The sequence below is a fragment of the Lynx canadensis genome, chromosome E2, assembly GCF_007474595.2.
Source record: "Lynx canadensis isolate LIC74 chromosome E2, mLynCan4.pri.v2, whole genome shotgun sequence".
In the NCBI taxonomy this organism is placed as follows: Eukaryota; Metazoa; Chordata; class Mammalia; order Carnivora; family Felidae; genus Lynx; species Lynx canadensis.
The window spans coordinates 1,452,288-1,470,603 of record NC_044317.1 but is presented as its reverse complement, the minus strand read 5'-3'; the positions used below and the strand labels follow the sequence as shown (position 1 = coordinate 1,470,603).

At 64.1% G+C, this 18,316-nt stretch overlaps 1 protein-coding gene across 1 annotated transcript in view; it reads left to right on the top strand.

The window, feature by feature from the left end:
- The first annotated feature begins 867 nt into the window (after positions 1–867).
- ZFPM1 (zinc finger protein, FOG family member 1) overlaps positions 868–18,316 on the top strand; it is a 67,510-nt gene continuing 50,061 nt past the window's right edge. The window contains 1 exon segment of the mRNA XM_030298766.1: positions 868–963. Within this exon segment, the coding sequence (XP_030154626.1) occupies positions 909–963 (55 nt within the window). The 5' untranslated portion in view covers positions 868–908.

The following is an 18,316-nucleotide window of genomic DNA, read 5'->3' as shown; positions in this document are numbered from 1 at the left end:
TCACCCCTCAGCAGGGGCGGGGCGAGTCGTCGAGCCCAGGGGTCCTGGCGGGGGCCGGGGGCTGGGGGCGGAGCCACGGGAAACCTGGGGCGGAGCGAGGGGCGAGCAGAGCCGGGTCGGCCGGGCTTGGGGGGAGGAGCTAGGCCCTAGTGGCGTGTCCAGAGAGGCCCGAAGCTCGGCCTGACGCGGAGCCGCGGGCGGCGGACCGAAAGGTCGCTGAATCAGAGCCAGGCCTGGGGACAAAGCTGCGGGACTGAAGGGAGCTAAGGAAGCCAGAGGTCCACCCGGGGCGGGGCCAGGTGGGGCGGGGCCGGCGCGGCGGGGGGGGGCCGGCTGGACTGCAGGAACCAGGATCCGCCCGGGGAGGGGCCGGCGCGGCGGGGCGGAGGCGGGCCGTGGCGGCGGAGGCGGGCCGTTGCGGCGGGGGCGGGCCGGGCTGCAGGGAATTTGATCCGCCCGGGGAAGGGGGCGCGGGCGGGGGTCGGAGCCGGCGCAGCGGGGGCGGGGCCGGAGGCGAGCGCGCCGGGGACGCGCAGGCCCCGCCCCCGCCGCGCCGGCCCGCCCGCCCGCCCGCCGGGAGCGCCCCGGCCGAGGCCGCCCGGTTCGCCGCGCGCTGCCCGCAGGTTCCATTGAGAAAGCCGAGCGGCGGCGGCGGCGGCGGCGGCGGCGGCGGCGTCAGCGCGGGAGCCGAGGAGCTGGCAGCAGTCCGCCGCCCGCCGCCCCCGGCGGTCGGCGCGCCCGCAGCGCAGGGCCTTGCCTCCGGCCTCCGCAGCGCTCCGGGCCGGGCGCGGCGGGCTGGGGCGCGGGCCGGGACGGCCGCGGAGCCCGGGGGCCGGGGCATGAGCCGCCCCGCGCCCCGCCGCGCCCCCCGCCCCCGCCGCCCGCCAGGGCTAGAGGCGGCCGCCGGGATGCGCGGCGCCGGAGACATGTCCAGGAGGAAACAGCAACCCCGGCAGATCAAGCGTGAGTCAAACTTTGCCCGCCGGTCCCCGACCCCCGCCGGCCCCCGCCGGCCCGCCCCCACACGCCCGGCCCGGCTCTGCCCGCGACCTTCACCCCGCGCCGCGCCCCCCGCTGTCCGCCCCGCGCGCGGTAATCTAATCGCCGGCGGGCCGGGCCCCGCGTCTCGTTTCAGGGACGGGGTCGGGCCGGGAGGAGCGTCCGCCCGGAGGGCCGCGAGCGGGGCGGCTGGGGGCGCGGCCAGCTCGCGTCCTGCCCCTCCCCCGCATCCCTGAGATGGTGCGGCGATAAGGCGGCCCCGATCTGGGCTCAGATAAAGTTTAAAATATTCCATTCTGCAAGTCCCATCCTGATAAGATCGCTCTGTCGGGACGGGCTGAAATTGTGATCTTATCTCGCCGCGCGGTTGACTCTCCCAGGCTTTGTATCTAGAGGGAGAAACAGGGAGACCTGGGAGGGAGAGGGGGCACCCGGGCCGCGTGGAAATGCATGGCTAAGTGGCGGAGACCGGCCCGCTCCCACCACCTCTTCTGCTGGCCCTAGAGCCTCGTGGCTGGGAATGGGGGGCCGGTGCAGCCCCCGCAGCCCGTGCGCTCGGTTCCAGCCGCGCAGACCCCCGCGCCCTGTCGCTGGGGTCTCGAACTCGACCCTTCCCTGCCCAGGGACAGCCTCCTGGAGGTCCGACCTTACTCTCTGTCCCGGCCAATGCCGCACGTGCAGCAAGCAGGCAACCCCCCCCCCCACACACGCACCCCGCTCATCCGAGGGGACTATCCTACTACCCCAAGTCAGGAAAGGGGGGCTTCCAGAGACTAGGCCCCAGGTCACCGTCGCCTCTGCTTGCGTCCCATGTTTCTCGCCCATCCTGCCCGCGGTCCGCTCCCCAGGGGCACGGCGCGGTCTAAGTCCTTACTGCCAAAGCCCCGTGATAAAAGCAGCGCCGCGCGCTCTGGGCCACTCGCAAGGAGCGAGAGCGTGAGCACACAGGAAGCGCCGCTCCCCCCTCACGCCAATAACTTCGCGCCTTCGCTGCCAGGGCCTGGGCACGAGATTTCCTCCGGGGGTCGCGTCTCCCAGGCCAGATGGGAAGCAAAGAGGGGGGCCCAGCCCTCTGCCCAGCCTCAGGCGCCCAGGCACTGCCACTTCTGTCCACATGGCCACTGCCACCCAGATCCCGTGTGCGCGCGCCTGGGGAAGTGTCCACCCCTCAGGTCCTAGAAAGGGGCCACGCAAGCATAAATCTGGGTTCCCGTAACCCACTCCCCCAGTGTGCAAGCGGGACCTGTTTTCTGAAAGTCGCCTTCTATCAAGTCAACTTAAGTATTAAAACCACCCACGGGTCCCCGATCTGCGCTGATTCTCTGGTTTCTTTTTCCCCTCCTCCCCTGTGCGCCTCTGTTGGGTCTGTTCTCGTGTGTGCGTGTGTGTATGTGTTTCAGCGTGATGAGAAATACAGATAGCGCGGGCAGGAGATCTCAGGCTGGGAACCGATCGACAGCGCCGATAAGGCCTCGAGCAGGGCGAGCGCCGGGGCCCAGCTGGGTCGGCCAAGGGTGCGCCTTGGGGACTGGGACCGCATCGGGCGCGCAGGCGAGACCCCCCCCCCCCCCGCCTCCCCGTCCGCTGCTCACCCTCCGCGCGGCCAGGATCCGGGCAGGAGTGGCGCAGCAGGCGGGCAGACCCCCCGCAGCCCCCACCACGGGCGCCTCCTCCCTCTGGCAGATCTTGGCGAGTTAAGATGCGAGCGCTGATTGTCACCAAGCGGCGGCGCCCGCCCGCCCGCCCTCTGCCCGCGGCTGTGCGTGCGGCCCTCGCAGCTGTGCGCCCGCCGCGCTGGCCTCACCTGAGACCAGGCCGCGGGTGTGGAGGGGGAGGGGACCGGGCGCTGCGCGCCACCGCCCCCCGCGCCCTCACCAAGCCGGGGCGCAGCTGCCCGCGCCTCTGTGCGCCTTTTGTTCCGCGAGGAGATAGATGTGCCGCGCTGATAAGGCGCGCAACCGATGGCGGCGGTGATAGGCGCTTCCAGTTATTAACTTCAAACGTGGGAGCGGGGGGAGGGCGAGGCAGGAGCGCGGCCTTGGCCGGCCAGATGGCCGAGACGATAGGCTGGGGCCGAGCTGGCTGGAAGCGAGGGGCAGAGCCCAGCTCGGGACCCCCGGCCCGCCGAGCTGTCCTCCCGCCCGGGTCGATGTGAGCTCCGATAAGCGCAGGGCCGGTCGGCCGGATGGCGATCGCCAAGGGCGATAAGAGGCCTTATCTATGGCCACCAGGCCCGGCTGGGTTCGAGGCAACCACGGTGGGGGGGGGGGGGTCTCGGCTGGGAGAGCAGCCCGGCCCAGAGCCGGGGCAGGGGGAGAGGGCGTCTGCTGCGGGTCGTCTGGGCGAGTTTTCTTCCCAAACATACTTAATTGCCAAGAAGTCGATCCTCCCCTGCGGGTGGTACAGTCCGTCAAAATGAAAGGAAAATGACTCTCGCTGGCCCGGAGCTCCGGGGCCGGTGGGGGGGGGGGGCACCCCGCCCGATTCCTATCAGATGGTGTGAGATAGCCAGAGGTGGGTTTATCACCTCCAGGAGGGAGCGTGTTTTCCTCTCCACCGTGTTAGGGTGCTGTGCGTTCCTGGCAAGTTTTAGATGTAGCCTGCTTGGAGTTTTATTGAAAAACACCGAGGTGGTTTCCATGGCCCAGGCTGTTCGCGGTGGGGGCAGGCCAGTGCGCTGGCGGTCTTTCTGAGCAGGCCCCCCTTGATTCAGCAGGTTTATTGAGCCCTCGCTGTATGTGTGCACTGGGTCCCAGCCCTGTCTTAGGTGTGGTGGTGGGTGGGGGATGGGGGTAAAGTGACAGGTACAGTCAGAGACTTCCCAGAAGGGGGTACCTTCATCGAGGTCAGGAATAGGCCAGCCACAGAGGTGCCTCCAAGGGACAGTGGGCTGGCCTCAGTTTCCAGCTCTGAAAAAGGGGATGATTCCTGGCTGTTGGGGGGGGGGGGCGAAGGGCTCGGAGGCACAGGACCCCAGGGAAGGGATGCCTGTGTGAGGAGGTGAGAATGAGATAGAAGGGTGGGGCCAGGCCTCAGTTTCCCCTCTCTTGAAAATACAGACAGGAACAAGCCCCCAGGTCCGACGGGTGATGTCACTGCAGTGGGAGGGCCCTCAGGGAACCATGGTCCTAGATACCAAGTGGAAACCCAGGCCAGCCAGGTGAGGGGCCTCCAGCGGAAGCTGGGGACTTGCCCCGTCTGCCCCGGCCCCAGCGGCCACTCTTTCTCCTGTGAGGGTGTTTTCACACATGCTTGGAGTTTGATTAAAGGAATATTGGGGCCACAGGATGACTAATTCACTCCGTGCTTCAGACTCACCCTCCGCTCTCTCCACAGCTCGACACCCACCTGTGGGGCCGACAGTGCCTTCTGCTGAGGGCCGGTTCCGGGGGGGCCTGGCTCGGGCCCAGTAGGGGGAGGGGGTGGTCTCCCCTGGAGTTTCCGTCGGCATGAGAGGATGACGCACACACAACATTGCACACCGTCCTCCCAGCTACGGGAGGCCCCTGGGAGTCTGCCTGGCTCGCAGGGGCCACCCTGCAAGGCCGCACCTCACTGGGACGGCGGCGAAGTGAAGAAAGTGGGCGGGGGCGGGGCACCTGCTGGTCCTGGTGCACGGCCACCGTGGGCGGTTCACTTCCACGGCCTCCATTTCCCCTCTCTGAAAGACAGGTGTGACAGCGCCTGCCCTCCAGTTGTCACAGGGACGTAAGTCCTGTCCTCCACTGGCCTTGGCCCCCTCCTCAGAGCCCTGGGGGCACGGGGACCCATCTGTGGTGAGCCGAGGGGATGAAGGGCTGAGACGGCCGGGAGGGCTTTGCTCACGGGCCCCCAGCCCCGAACCCAGACTTGAAAGGGCCTGGTGGTCCCTGGGGGCCAGCCATCACCCCAGAGGTTGGGTTCCCCCTGGCTCCAGATGGCTCAGTTTTCCTGCTGTCCTGGGCCTCAGGGAAAACGAGCAGTTCATTCCTGCATTGGATGGTGATAATCATATTAGCAATGGCTAATACTTCGCTTACTCTGTGCCGGCCACACATTACCTTAAAAGAAGTCCTGTTCTTATCACCTTTACATCGGAGGACACTGAGCACAGATTGCTTAAGTTTCTCGCCCAAAACGATGGCGGAGCCGAGTTGGAGGGCAGGCAGCCTGGCCCCAGGCTCCAAACCAGCCTGCCTGTGAGCACCACACTGCTTTCCTCTTGCTGCTGTCCCCAGGCCTGTCCGGGTTCAGTCTCCACACCTGTGAAATGGGCCCTTGGGAGGGGAGGCACGCCGGGGTCCCTCGCCAGCCTAGCCCTTGCCACATCTCCCGGGGCTTCCTTCCTGAGACCCTACTGCGCGGGGGTGGCCCCTGGGGAGACTTCAGCCAGCCCTGCCCGGGGGCCTGAGCTCTGGCCGAGTCCTGCCTGCCCAGCCAGCCCCTCCCTGGAGGTCACTGGGAGCCCAGCGTGGCACCAGCCCCGCCAGGGATTTAAATGGGTCAGTTGGGGAAGAAAGGAGGAGGGAATGTGATGCCATTAATTGTACCCCTTATCTCCTGTTTCTATGCCGACCAGACGTTCCTGGGGCTTGACGGACTCGTGAATAATACTCCCAGCCGGCCTATCTGCCATCGACGGGCCTCCTCCTGGAGGCAGCTGGTGCCCACTGATTGGTATCGCCAGGCCCAGAGACCCGGGCCTGGGCTCCTGCCCCCCCCCCCCCCCAGCCACCGTATCCCTGGAGCTGCCCCAGGGCCTCCGCTCCCATTTCACAGAGGGGGAAACTGAGGCCACAACCAGCTGTGCTCACTGAGCCTTGTCTATCACTCCCCACTCAACAGGAGTCGGGGGTGGGGCGCAGTGCGTGCAGAGGGAGTTGGCCTCCACGTGTACCTCCTGGCCGCCTGTGGGCCTCGTGTCCTCAGGGAGGCACCCGGCCCATAGGTAAGGGCTTAGCTACTGTCAGGTTGCACTTCGTGTTCCTATGAGTCCCAGTCTCTGCGTGGGGACTGGGGGTGGCAGCTCCCAAGGCAGCCCCTCACTAGGGCCTGTGTGTCAGCTGAGGGGCTGGCTTCTTTCAGTCGCTTCTGGCCCCAGTGCCTTTGCACGGGCAGCTCAGATCTCTGCTGCCCAGGAGGAGGGACTGGGTCTGTCCTGTCCCCACATAGTGGGCTTTCCAGGACTCTGTCAGATAAATGACCGAATGGAGACACGGCATGAAATGGAGTGGGACTGTAAGCAAGGCCTGCCCGAGTGAGCCTCGGTTTACCCATCTGTAAAACGGGGATGACGACATTGCCGGCCCCCGAGCACAGCCATGAGAATCCGGGGAAACTCGTGTCGTCTGCGATGGTGCCACCGTCGCGTCACCTCCGCACAGCTTCCCCCTGAGTGGCCTAGGCGAGTGTCTCTCTCGTTCCCAGTCCTGCGATTCTCATCTGTAGAATGGGCGTGACGCCGTCCCAGCTCTCGTGCCGTGCCCGGCTCAAGCAGGGCTGGGCTACCGAGGGTGCTTGATGACAGCGGCACTCGGGGGGCACCTAGGCTGTTTGTTGCTGGATGACCTGTTGCCGTCACCGGCCCCTGGCTGCTCAGGGGCCACTAGGCAGGCTGTGGAGAGGCCCTTCCCTCCGGGACCTCAGGGCTTCCGTCCCCACCCTGTCCCCACACCAGGAGCAGAGGCTTTATGCTCTAGGCCTGGGCTGGCCTCAGGGCGCCGGGCAGAAGGCCAGCCCTCATCACCCGAGTGGGAGGCCACTGCTTGGCCTTGAGTCCTGGCCTCACCGTGACCCTGTGGGCAAATGACCTCTCTCAGCCTCAGTTTCCACTTTTGAAGCAAGAGCTCACGAACAGTACCTCCTTCCTCGGGCCTTTACGTGAGGTCTGTGAGGTCTCAAAAGCAAACTGTAAAGTGCAGTCCCAAGGTCATGTCCTCAGTGGATGTGGCAGGCCTGGGAGCTGCTGGTGGCATTACTGAGCTTTTGCGAGAAGCCTGGGGGACTGGACACTTCACACGGAGCCCTGTGTCCGGCCCCCCTGCGCCTTCGGGTGTGAGTTTTTGAAGGGACTTGTGGGCAGGGGAGGTGGGGGGGGGGGCGAGGGGCCCAGTCACACCCTGGGCTGGGCGGGGCCCGGGCCCTCCTCAGTCCTCCTCTTGCCCAAGCGTCTTACCTGCTCTTGGGCTCATTGTCATTATCGATTCACCGATCTTACAGATGAGAAGACTGAGGCCCTGGGAGACTGTGACACCCTCGAGGCCACACGACAGGAGCTGGGTCTTTGGACCCCAGGGGTGGGCAGAGGCTTCTCTGGACAGTGCCTGCTCCGCTCCCCCAGGCCACCTGTCCCAGGACCCTTCCAGCCTGGCTCCCCCCCTCCTCCTCCACCTTCCAAGGCCCCCTGTTTGGGAGAAGGCAGTGTCCCCGCTGGGTCAGGAATGTGACCTTGGGCCAGAGCTGGGTTCGGCCGATAAGCAAGCCCCTCCCCTCCACCCCCTCCTTTCTGCCTCCCCTGGACCGGAGGGTGTGGACGCTCAGAGCCTGGGTTTCTCTGGGTTTCACATGTGATTCTCCTCGATGCCTGCTAAGGTTGGGGTTCTCGACCCATCTGACACACAAAGAAATGCAGGACCAGAAAGGGCGGGTGGCTACAGCAGGGCCGTGCACGGCGCACGAGCAGGAAGGATACAGACGGGGTCGAGAGGGCGGTCTGCTGCAGGCCTGCCATGGCTCCCAGGTCGGGGGCGGGGGGGGGGGCTGTGTCCTAGACCCCCGAAGTGGCAGGCACACCGCTTCCTGGAAGGAGGGGACGGCCACCGTGGGGGCTGCCGCAGCCAGAATCCCGGGCTGGAGGGCTAAACTCTGCAGGTGCACAGAAGTTACCCGTCTTCCCGAGGCTCAGTCCTCACCTCTGCAGGATGGAGATGTCATGGGGATACCAGGCTGGGCTCTGAGGGCGCCCAGGCCTCCTGCAAGCTGTTGAGCCTCGGTTTCCCCCATAAAATGGAACAGTGATGCCTACGGTGCGGGCGGTGGGGGCAGGTGGTGTAGCGGGTGCGGCCTGGGCCAGAGCTGGGGTGTCACTGGGGTTGCGTGACAGAATGCAAGTGAAGAGGACAGAGGGTCATCTCTCCTCCGGTCGCCCTAGGCCTGCTTCCTGCCCGTTCCTCTTGGTGTCTGACTCAAGCCCTGAGGCTTTCCTCGTCTGCCCTGGGTGTTTGCACCTGTCACATTCTCCTGCCTCAATTTCCCTTTTCTCCATCAAGCCTCCATGCTGCGAGTAAGACCCAGGAAAGGGGGCCCGGGGCCAGGTGGTCGTGCCTCTGTCCTGCGGTGAGCCCTCCACTGGGGACAGGGCCTGGCAGGCAGTGGCAGATTCTTAGCCCCCAGGGAGGGCTCAGTGGGGGAGTCTGGCATCGGGTGCTTGGACGCTTGAGACCAAAGACGAGGCCTCTGCTCAGAGCTCAGAGCTTTGGGCAGCCACAGGACCTCGAGTGGCCTCCCGCCATGCCATCCAAACCCAGCTTGTCTGCACCCTCCCACCACCCCCCCCCCGCCGGCTCATCCTGCCGTCCTGAGCGCTGAGGAAGCCCCTGCCGAGGGCCCAAAACTTAAAGACACTGGCTCCTGCCTTTCCTCCGGTAACTTCTGAGGGACGCTCAGTGACTAGCCCAGTGCACAGAAGGACACTGAGGCCTAGGGGGTTTACGGGTCAGACCCAGGGCTGCAGCTCGAGCTCCCCACCCTGGGGGAGGAGGAAGAGGATGGTTACAGTGGGGGTTTCCACAAGTTGAGCTCTCTTGGCTTCCCTGCCGGCCTGGCGGCACCCGTGCTCAGGTCCAGGAAACCGAGGCCTTCCTGTGGTTCCGGGCAGTGTCCAGCTGTGGTCACCAGGCCGTTTCTCACCGGCTGTGTGACCTTGGACGAGTCCCTTCCCCTCTCTGGGCCAAGGCGGTTGCCGCCCTGCCCTCCAGCTGTGGGAGAGGGACCAGAGCCCCAACGGACCCAGTCGGTAGGGCAGTTCCTGGGACCCAGGGGGTCAGATGGGGGCCCCATGCGGTGGGCGGTCCTCAGGGAGACTTGCTCCACCCCTCAGACGCTTCTCGTGAAGTGGGATCACTAATCCTCGCGGGGTTGGGAACGAGTGGTGTTTGGGTCCCTTCCTTTGAATGAACAGGGGGTGTTCCACGCAGGGGCCAGGGGTGCCCCACCCCCTGGGGTCTGTCCTGCAGGAGGCCCGAGGGCAGCGGGGAGACCCTTTACCATTTGAGGGGTGGATTGAGTATATGCCAGGCCACCGAGGGGCTGTGGAGCCAAGCCTCAGGTCAGGACCTGCAGGGACAGAGCCCAGCAGGATGTCCCCACCTGCTGATTTTGCTGCTGGGGTTAGGGCCTGGAAAAGGCCCCAGGGAGGTCGGGGGACCCTGCAGGCCACAAGGTGGGAAGGCATGGGGCTCACCTCCTACCCCCACCTGCCGTGCCTCCACACCCCCAGCCCTCTTTCACTTCAGGGGCCTGGCACAGCTCAGGTGGGCCTGGGACCACTGTGACCCTGAGATGGCTTCCTGCCTCGGTTTCCCCTCCTGTGCAGTATGCTCACGCCTGGCTCTTTCAAAACCAGACATTTTCTCCAGAGCACAGAGGGAACCCCTACGCTCACTGTGGCGGCCCTGACGGTCAGGGGCAGGGGCGCCCAGGCCCCCGGGGGCCCCAGCCAGGCCAGCTGTCCCCCTCTGCCTCTTGGCTGTGCCGGCCGAAGCCCCGTCCGCCCGGAACTGTCTCCCGTCCGGGCCTCTGGCGGGCGCGGGTTTCAGCTCCTGTGATAACTCGGAAAGTTGAACTGGCCCATTACTGCGCTGAGATGGTTTGGCGAGATACGGCCTTGATAATGGGGAGATACGGCGTCTCCGTGGCCAATAGCCCAGCCTCCCCACCCATTAACATTCCCCACCAGCGATCCGTCCCTGCCGCCTATCTCCTCCGTTTCCACTCCTCCCGCAGATAAGAATGGAAATTCTGACTTCATAGCTCACTGATTAAGGTCTGGATTTCTTGATAATACACAGATAATTATGTTTTTGAAAAAAGAAGGTAGGGAGGAGGGTGGGGATGGTGGTGGGGGCCCTGGAGGGGAGACCTTGGCCGCCTCTCCCAGCCTCTCCCGGCCCGGGGGCCCGCATGCACCTCCCAGGCCTCCCCAGGCCTTGGACCGACAGTGTCCAGGGGCCCGGCCGGGGAGGGGAAGGCTCTGGCCTCCACTCACAAAAGCAGCAGGAGTCGTCCTGGGGGACGGAAGGGCACCCCCGGCCTGGGGCGTGAGAGCCTTTTTAGGGGAGATTTGAGGCACTCCTCCAGAGCAGGGGTCGGACCTGCTGCCTGGGCTCAACTCTGGACACGCTGGCCTTAGTCTCAGCATCTGACAAAGGGCCTGCACTCCTCGAGAGGACGCAGCACCCAAGGGCAAGAATTTGCCCTGTTTGGGCGTCTGCTGACTCCCAGCACCCAGACCAGTACCATGGTCATACAGCTGGTGCCCAATAAATGTTGAGGGACCAAGTCGAGCTTTCTCTTGCGCTGGGGGATGTGGGGGGCTCCCGGCTCTCTCCCCCTACCATCCTCAGCCACCCTGCCTTCCCTCAGCCCTCCAGACCCGCCTGCCACTTGTGACGGTCCGGCGCCCAGATGGGACTATGGTGCCATCTCCGCGTCTGTCTGGATAAAGCCGCCTCCTTCAGCTGATCCGAGATCCTTCGATGAGGGTAGCGCGATTAGCAGCGATTAGGGCCCGCGTGTGGCTAATCCCTCCCGCTGAGGGACAGGTGCGGCAGCCGCGTGGGGGCCAGGCACCCATGGAGCTGTGCGCACCCCCCACTGTGTGAGTGGGGACACCAAGGCCCTGGGGGCATGCCTGGGGCTCCCAGCAGGTGCAGGGCTGCTGGCCACTCCACCCCATCTCTGTATTGTTTTTTAAGCAACTCCCAAGAAATGAAATTCTCTGTGATCCCAGAGACAGCAGGTGTGAGTGGGCAGTCAGCAACATTCTGAGTGGTTTCTAGGACCCCACAGTTATAACCAATCCTCATGGTGGTCCTTGTTAGGTAGCAGCTCCTTTACTGAGTGCTTTCTGTATGCCAGGCCTGGGCTTGACCTCTGCTACCCTGTAGCATCCCAGCAGCCCTGGAAAGTTTACCTCTGACTTCGTTTCTTCTCTGAAGAGGACTCAAGCTCAGAGAGGTTGAGCAACTCATCCAAGGTCACACAGCACAGTAGGGAGCGGTAGAGACTGACTTAGCATCCTGGCCAAGGTCTGGATCTCCATCACAACTGAGGATCTGGGGGGTGTTTGTAGCCATAGCCCCCCCCCCTCCCCTAAAGGGTCTGCTCCCTCCATTTAGGGGAGAAAGGCCCAGGCACAGAGAGGGTGAGTGCGTGCTTGGAACCACACAGCCCTGCCTGAGATGAGCAGATGACAAGGTGCCTCCACTCCTGCTTATCTCTGGGGGTCATATCATCTGCCCCCAGAAAATAGGCTCCTTTGGTGATAAAATTGGTTTCTTGGTGTCTTTTGGGTTTTGGTTTGTTTCAATATTCTAAAGGAAGTCAGCTATTTCCAGTAAAATGGGTGCATATGTGGGGAGGAGGATGAGTGTAGTGTGCAGTGACCAGGGTTCAAATTCTGCCTCCTGGGTCGGTAGCCTGGGCAAGTGACTTCATGTCCCTGGACCTCAGTTTCCTTGCCTGTGCAATGGGCATAATCATAATTCTGGCCTCCTTAGCCTTTGAGGACAAAGGCAGGAGGGACGTGGGAGAGTGTCCCAGGCCCATGTGTCGCAGGGTGGGGGCGTGCCCTCCAGGGACATGTGCAGGGTTGAGGTCCCTGGGGCTGCCGAGCCCATACACCCTACGCGGAGCCTACCAGAATTCTCCCTGGACTGCTTTTGGTGAATAGCTCTGGGTACAGAGCGCAGAGCCCCTGTCACACCGTGCTGTGTGTGGTTAGGTCTTTGGGAGTCTGGCTCCCAGAGCCAGAGGGAATACAGACGGGATGTGGGGGTCCAGGCTGCCCCCCTTTGCTGTGGCTCACAGGCACGGCTCTGTTTTGAGACTCAGTTTCTGCATCTGTAAAATGGGGCTGAAGATGCTCAGGTCCGCCCTGTAGGCCTGGTTGGGGGAGGCCTCCGGGTCCTGCCCAGCCTCTCCCACAGGGGCTCACAGGCCTTCTGGAGAGAGGGCTCGGCACCCCAGTCTCCAGACCACTGGCCTCCAGGCCCCCCCGCCCCGCCCCCTTGTCTGTCCCCCTCCTGGGCCTCCCCGCCCCCATCGGAGGCCCTTCCGTGGAGCTGACAAGGGCAGAGGCACAGCTGCTGCTGGTCCTGCTGTGACCGCAAGTCACGGGAACCTCCCCACCCCTTCCCGGTACGGGCCCGGAGGCCAGGGCTCCGCGTGCTGGACACAGCGGGAGGGACCTGAGCGAGGGAGGCCCCCACCCCTCAGTTCCCCGGCGTGGGGGGTGGGGGTGGGGTGTGTTCCACCCTGCCCCCCCACCCAGAAAGAAAGAAACGAGGAACTCTGATAAGGCGATAGGCGTGTGTGCTGGAGGAACCCTATCACCTTATCTATCTGCCTGCTCTCTCTGAGCCTGGCTGTGTTCCCTTATCCACCCACCAAATGCCAGGAACAAAGCGCGTGCACATTCACACTCCCACCGCGAGCCCACCCGCCCCGCACTTCCTGGCGCCCCGAAAAAGGATGCCACTAGATCTGCTAGGGGGTTCGGGGCCTCTTAAAATCATCGGGGTCCTCGTCGGTAGTTTGCAGAGGAAGCCAAAACTTAGCCCTCCCTGAGAAGAAGCAGCTGAAAAGAAGTTTCCCCCTATAAGCCCTCCCTGGAGGGAAGGGAACCCAGCCTTGGGATGAGGGGCCAGGTCCCAGCTGTGTGGCTGCGTCCTGGCCACGTGACCCTGGGTCAGTCTCTTTCCCCCTCTGAGTCATTCATAATGGGCGGGGTAGGGGGGAGTTTGAGGATTTAACGGAGCTTTAGAGGAAAAGGAAGAGCTGGTACTATATAACCAAAGGCCTCCCCATGTGGCAAGTGGCCATTTTGTGTCCCAGACTTCGGTCTGGGGCAGGTCATCCAGAGCTTGGCACCGCCAGAACCTGCTCCCTCAGAGGCCAGAGCCCAGCGCCCCCCAGCGCCCAGGGTCCAGCCCAACCCCCTCCGGCACCCCTAGCCCGAGCCCCCAGAGCCCAGCGTCTTCCAAGCACCCAGGCCAGCCCCCTTCCCCGAGCTCCCCTGGCCCCCTGGCTCCCAGAGCCCAGCATGCCACCCCGCACCCCGCTGACCCCCCAGCCTCCCCCCAGCCCCCCCAGCCCCCAGCCCAGAGCTCCCCTAGCTCCGCCCCCCCAGCCCAGGGTCCCCCCCCCCAGGCTCTCCTAGTCCCGCCCCCCAGAGCCCAGCGTACCCCTAGGCCACAACCCCACTCAACTCCTTCCCAGGCCCCGCCCCCGCGGCCTGGGAACCAAGGATCTGTGTCCCTGCAGCCAATGGGAGAGAACATGCAAAGGAGCGGTTGTGAGGCCTGGGGATTGGCTGAGCTCCACGCGTGAGGCGGGGCCACCTCAGAGGGGGCGTGGCTCCTCGAGGAGGAGCCCTTAATTTATGGAGTAGGGGATACTGTCTTGCCCGGACCTTGACCCCCTGATGGAAATCCCCCCAGCTCTGGAAGGGCCAGCCTTTCCGGGGCCTTGCTAGTGGGGCCATCCGTTTGCCCAGGCGCTTGGGGATGGACAGTTTGGCCTTTGGATGACTTCCTGCTGACCCTCAGGGCCCAGATCCCCACAGCCCCAATTAAGGGACCAGGACTTGGGCGTTCCCAAGATCACTCCGCCAACTCTGACTCCCAGATGGGAACACTGAGTTCAAAAATGGGGCAGGGCAGCTCCAGGCCGGCCAGCTCCGCCTGCCTGTGTCTGGGGCACCTCCAGACTCTGTGAATGCTGTCCCCCCCATCTCTGCCTTCCCCTCCGCTATGATTTTTATCCAGGACCTCACACTGCCAGGCTCGCGGCAGCACCAGGCTGCGACGGGGCCATGGTACCATTTTAATGAGTGACAGTCCCAACCCATTTGCCAAACCTGCTTTCCTATCAGTAGAATGGGAGGGTCTGATCTGCCTGCCTCTCAGGGCAGTCTCTGTGCCCTCTGACAAGGACCATCTGCTTCCTAGGCCTCAGTTTCCCCATCCAGACAATGAGGGCTGAGACAAGACTTTCTCAGGGGGTTCTTTAGCCTATCTGTGGTTGTAGTTTATTCTAGAAACTTGGGGTCTTTCAGATTTTCCATCTTCAGAAATTTACATGACAGGAGACGATGTCTGCAGGAAGTGCTCAAGAAACTTTGGGTGTTCTCACTGTGTTCAAAGTCACTTTGCACCCCATAGTTTGTCTTGTCGGTAAGACGGGGCCTGCATAGGCCCAGCTGGCCTAGAGCCTGGCTGGAGCCGCCTCCCCCCCCCCCCCATTTCCACGGCACCTGCAGGACTCCGTGACCTGAAACCCCAGTCACAGGCGTGGGTGTTTTTCAAAAATGCATAAGTGGAAAATAGCAGAGGGGCAAGGAGGGAACAGGTTTGGGCTGAGATCTAAGGAGAGGAAACAGGGAGGGGGCTGACGGACCAAAACCAGGCTGTTGCCCTGTGACTTCAGCCAAGCCCCTTCACCCCCTTTAAGACAGGTGACAAAGCCTCCCAGGGCAGGAGTCAGAGGGACTCAGCACTCAAGGGTGAAAAGGCAGTGCATAGGAACCATCGCCCCAGAGGGGCACCGCAGCACCCACCGCAGACTCTCCACAAGGGGCCCCCATTCTGTAGCAGCTCTCTCTCCCCCAGGACAGTGCAGGGCATACAGCAGGTGCTCAGTCAACTCTCTCAATTGATTTCAACCTCCCCGTGCCCTACCCCCCAGCCCCGGCCCAGGAAAGCAAAGCAAAACCAACGGAAAAAGGAAAGAGTCAGTGCTTCCAAGTGACCACTGTCGTGTACAGAGCCCAAAAGCCCAGGGAGTAGGGGTCATAACCAGCAGGCAATGAGGAACCGTCCCTGCAGCAGGGCCGAGGCTTGCTTTGTTGGGGGCTGACTGCGGGGGAACAGGGACAGCAGGCTGACTTCTGGACATCCTTGTGCGTTCAGGCCTCCACACTTGTCTGAGTCCCTGGTGTTTGGGGGATTTTGTCGGGGATCCCCATGACCCTCACAGGGGCTCGGTCCCTGCCCCAGACTGGTGAGCCCCAGACTGGTGGGGGAATAGAGAAGGAATACCAGGAATGAACGCTAAGGATGGAGGGTCCCCCTGTAGCTGGGGGACTGGGGTCCTGGCAGGCAAGGTGGCCGTTCTGAAGCCGACTTTAAGGAGGGACAGATGGTGGTAAGTGTTGAAAAGAGCATTCCAGGGAGAGGAAAGGCAGAGGCAAAAGTCGCGAGCAGGGAACGAGCTACCGTGGTGGGGAGGAGAAGTGACCGCCACCACCGTGCATTGCACAGGGCTCAGTTCAGATGCCAGTGCCGCCCCCAGGACACGCAGCGCCTTCCTGTGTGCCCTTAGCAGCCCGGGGCAGGCCCCGAATGTGGGGTAGGACACGGGAACGCACAGCCCCTCCCCTCCCTTCTCCTCCTCAGGGACCAGACTTTTCCTCTCCACTTACTCTATCCTGACCCTCAGGTTAGCAGCTAGACAGCCATCATCACCATGGTTCACCCTAGAGAGGTCAAGGCCATGGGCTTTGGAGCCACACAGCCTGGGTGCAGATCCCAGCCCCACTACTCACTGGGTCCTTCCGGGCCAGTCACATAAGACCCTCAGGCCTCGGCCCTTCCGTGAGAGACCAACAGGGCCGAGCCCTGACAGGCAGCGAAGGTTGGCCAGGACCATTCATGGGACAGGTCAGCGTGTCTGGCCTCCCTCCTAGCCTCAGCACGGCCCCCAGCACCCCCACCCTGTCCATCGATGCAGGACCAGGCCCCTGCAGGCCCCAGCCTCAGTCTCCACAGCCAGCAAGTGGGGCAGAAAGCCACGTATCTGTGGAGGGCTGTGCATGTGTCTGTATCCCCTAGGATGATGGGAACAGGCACTTATGTGGCGCCTGCTGGATGCCCCACAGCACTGGACAGCAGACTTTTTATTTTTTTGTACTGTAGTGAAAGATCCCAATAGAAACTGTACCCATTGAGTACTAACCCCCCATGCTGTCCCCCCATCTCCCTCCTGGGCCCCTGGCAGCCTCCGTTCTACTCTGCCTAGAAATTTGAGGCTGATTTTCAGCCTCCAGTTTTCCGTTGAGGAAAGAAGCTTAGGGTGGGTGGAGGGTTTGAGCTGCAATGTGCCTCACTCCAGCTTCCTGGACTCTTCAGCTCTCTCTGGCCCCCGTGGGGACGAGGTGCCCCCCTGGGCGGGGAGGTTCGGGCTCAACCCTGCAGAGCCACTGACTTCCTGTGGGACCGGGAAGCCCCCTCCACTCTCTTGGTGCCTCGGTTTCCCCATCTGTGCAGCGGGGACAGAGTAGATTTGCTGCTTGGGACCTGGCCACACTCAACAGGGGAAAAGCCTAGCCCAGAGGCCCTGGCTTCTTCCACCCTGCGTGGCATCCCCCAGGGGCAGGAGACACAGCCTGGGGTGCTGGGCTCACAAGTCTGGACGCTAGTCTCCCAGGCCTGGGTGTGCATTCTGCTCCTCACCCAGAAAGAGCATCAGGACAGCCTGGCCCGGAAGAGGGGCCCCGGTGCCACGGTGTGAATGAAATCCTGAACCCGGGGCCCCGAGCCCGCTCTGGGGAGTCCCCACCTCTCGGGGATGCAGTGGCCATCCCGCGGGCCGGTGTAGGAGGGAGAGCCAGCCCCCTAGGTGAGGGGGGTGGTGTGGAGCCTAGCAGGCCGTCGCTCCCCCCCCCCCCACGGCAGGGCCCTGTCACACTGGAGCCCCGTCCCCTTCCAGGAAGCAATCTGCCTCCATCCATCTGACGCGTGGGCCCGGCGACGGCTCCATTAGCCCGGCCCCCGCTCCCATCCATCAGCCCTTATCGGCCCATCTGCAGAATCACTGCGGAGCCGGCCTGGGCGCCCGTTTTCTCGGGCCCTACTTCCCTGTCTCCGCCCCCGGGGCGGCCTTCCCGCCCGCCGGGCCCGCCGCCTCCCCCGGGCGCGCCGCGGTCTCTGCCCCGGCCACGTGGTGCGCGCCCCGCCCAGCAGTGTCAGTGATCGGCTCTGGCTGCGGCAATCTCGGGTAATCTATCAGCGGCTATCGGGCCCATCGGAGGGCCGGGAGCGGCCAGGCCCAGAGATGGCGCCAACCCCCAGCGTCGATAAAGTCTCCGGGTTCAGCGGTGATGAATGCTGAGTGAGCGCAGGCCGCGGATAGGATGTGGACTTGGCAGCCCGCAGCTCCGGCTGAAACCAATCTCTCCCTATCAGCCGGGCCGGGCTTTCCCAGGCCCGCTCCCCTTCTCTCTGCCTTGCCTGGCCCGGCCCCTGCCCCTGGGGACTCGGGCGGGGGCGGGGGGCCAGCCCACCGGCCCTGGGGAGAGTCGGAGAGAGGGCAGGCTCGAGACGGGGGAGGGTCCCGAGTGAGGCCCAGGAGATGGCATGGAGCTGGGGGCTGCCCCGAGGGGGTGGCTGGCCCGGTCTCCCACAGCCCCAGGTCCCCCTTGCTCCCCACGGCGTGGATCAGAGCCGTCTGCCTCTTACCCACCCATCCTTGCCCCACCAAACGCTCCCGGTTCTTTACAAGCACAGCTTAAATAGCGCCTCCCCTGGGAAGTCCTCGCCGACCACCCACCCTCAGGCCCGTCGTCGTCCTTGCCCCTCTCCATCCTGCGGCCATCCCTGCCCATCGTGGCACCTGAGGTGTGTGTCCCACCCTGGTGCCCCCGCTTGCTCACGGGTGCCCCGCTGGTGGAGGAAATCAGGGCGCTCCTGCGGACGAGCCCCTCCCCGCCCACCCGCAGGGCAGCGCTGCCAGGTTGGTGGATCGGTGCCCATTTGCCGGATGCGAACACCGAGTCCCAGGCAGATGGCCCGGGCCCAGAGCCACTGAGGCCTCCCATCTGCCTTGCTCTGAACGGTCATGCGAGCAGCGCCCAGAGGCCGTGATGGGGCTGGGTGGGGGCTGGCGTGGCTGTCCTCTGCCTCAGTTTTCTCATCTGTACAGTGGAGCCGGTTTCTCTACGGGCTGGTGCTGATGGGGGTCCCGGTGGAGCTTCGTAAGCTGCCGAGGGCTGTGAACCTGTGTCTCGCGGATCAGAGCCAGAGAGAGCCATAGCTCCTGAAGGGACAGGGCCCCATTTCAC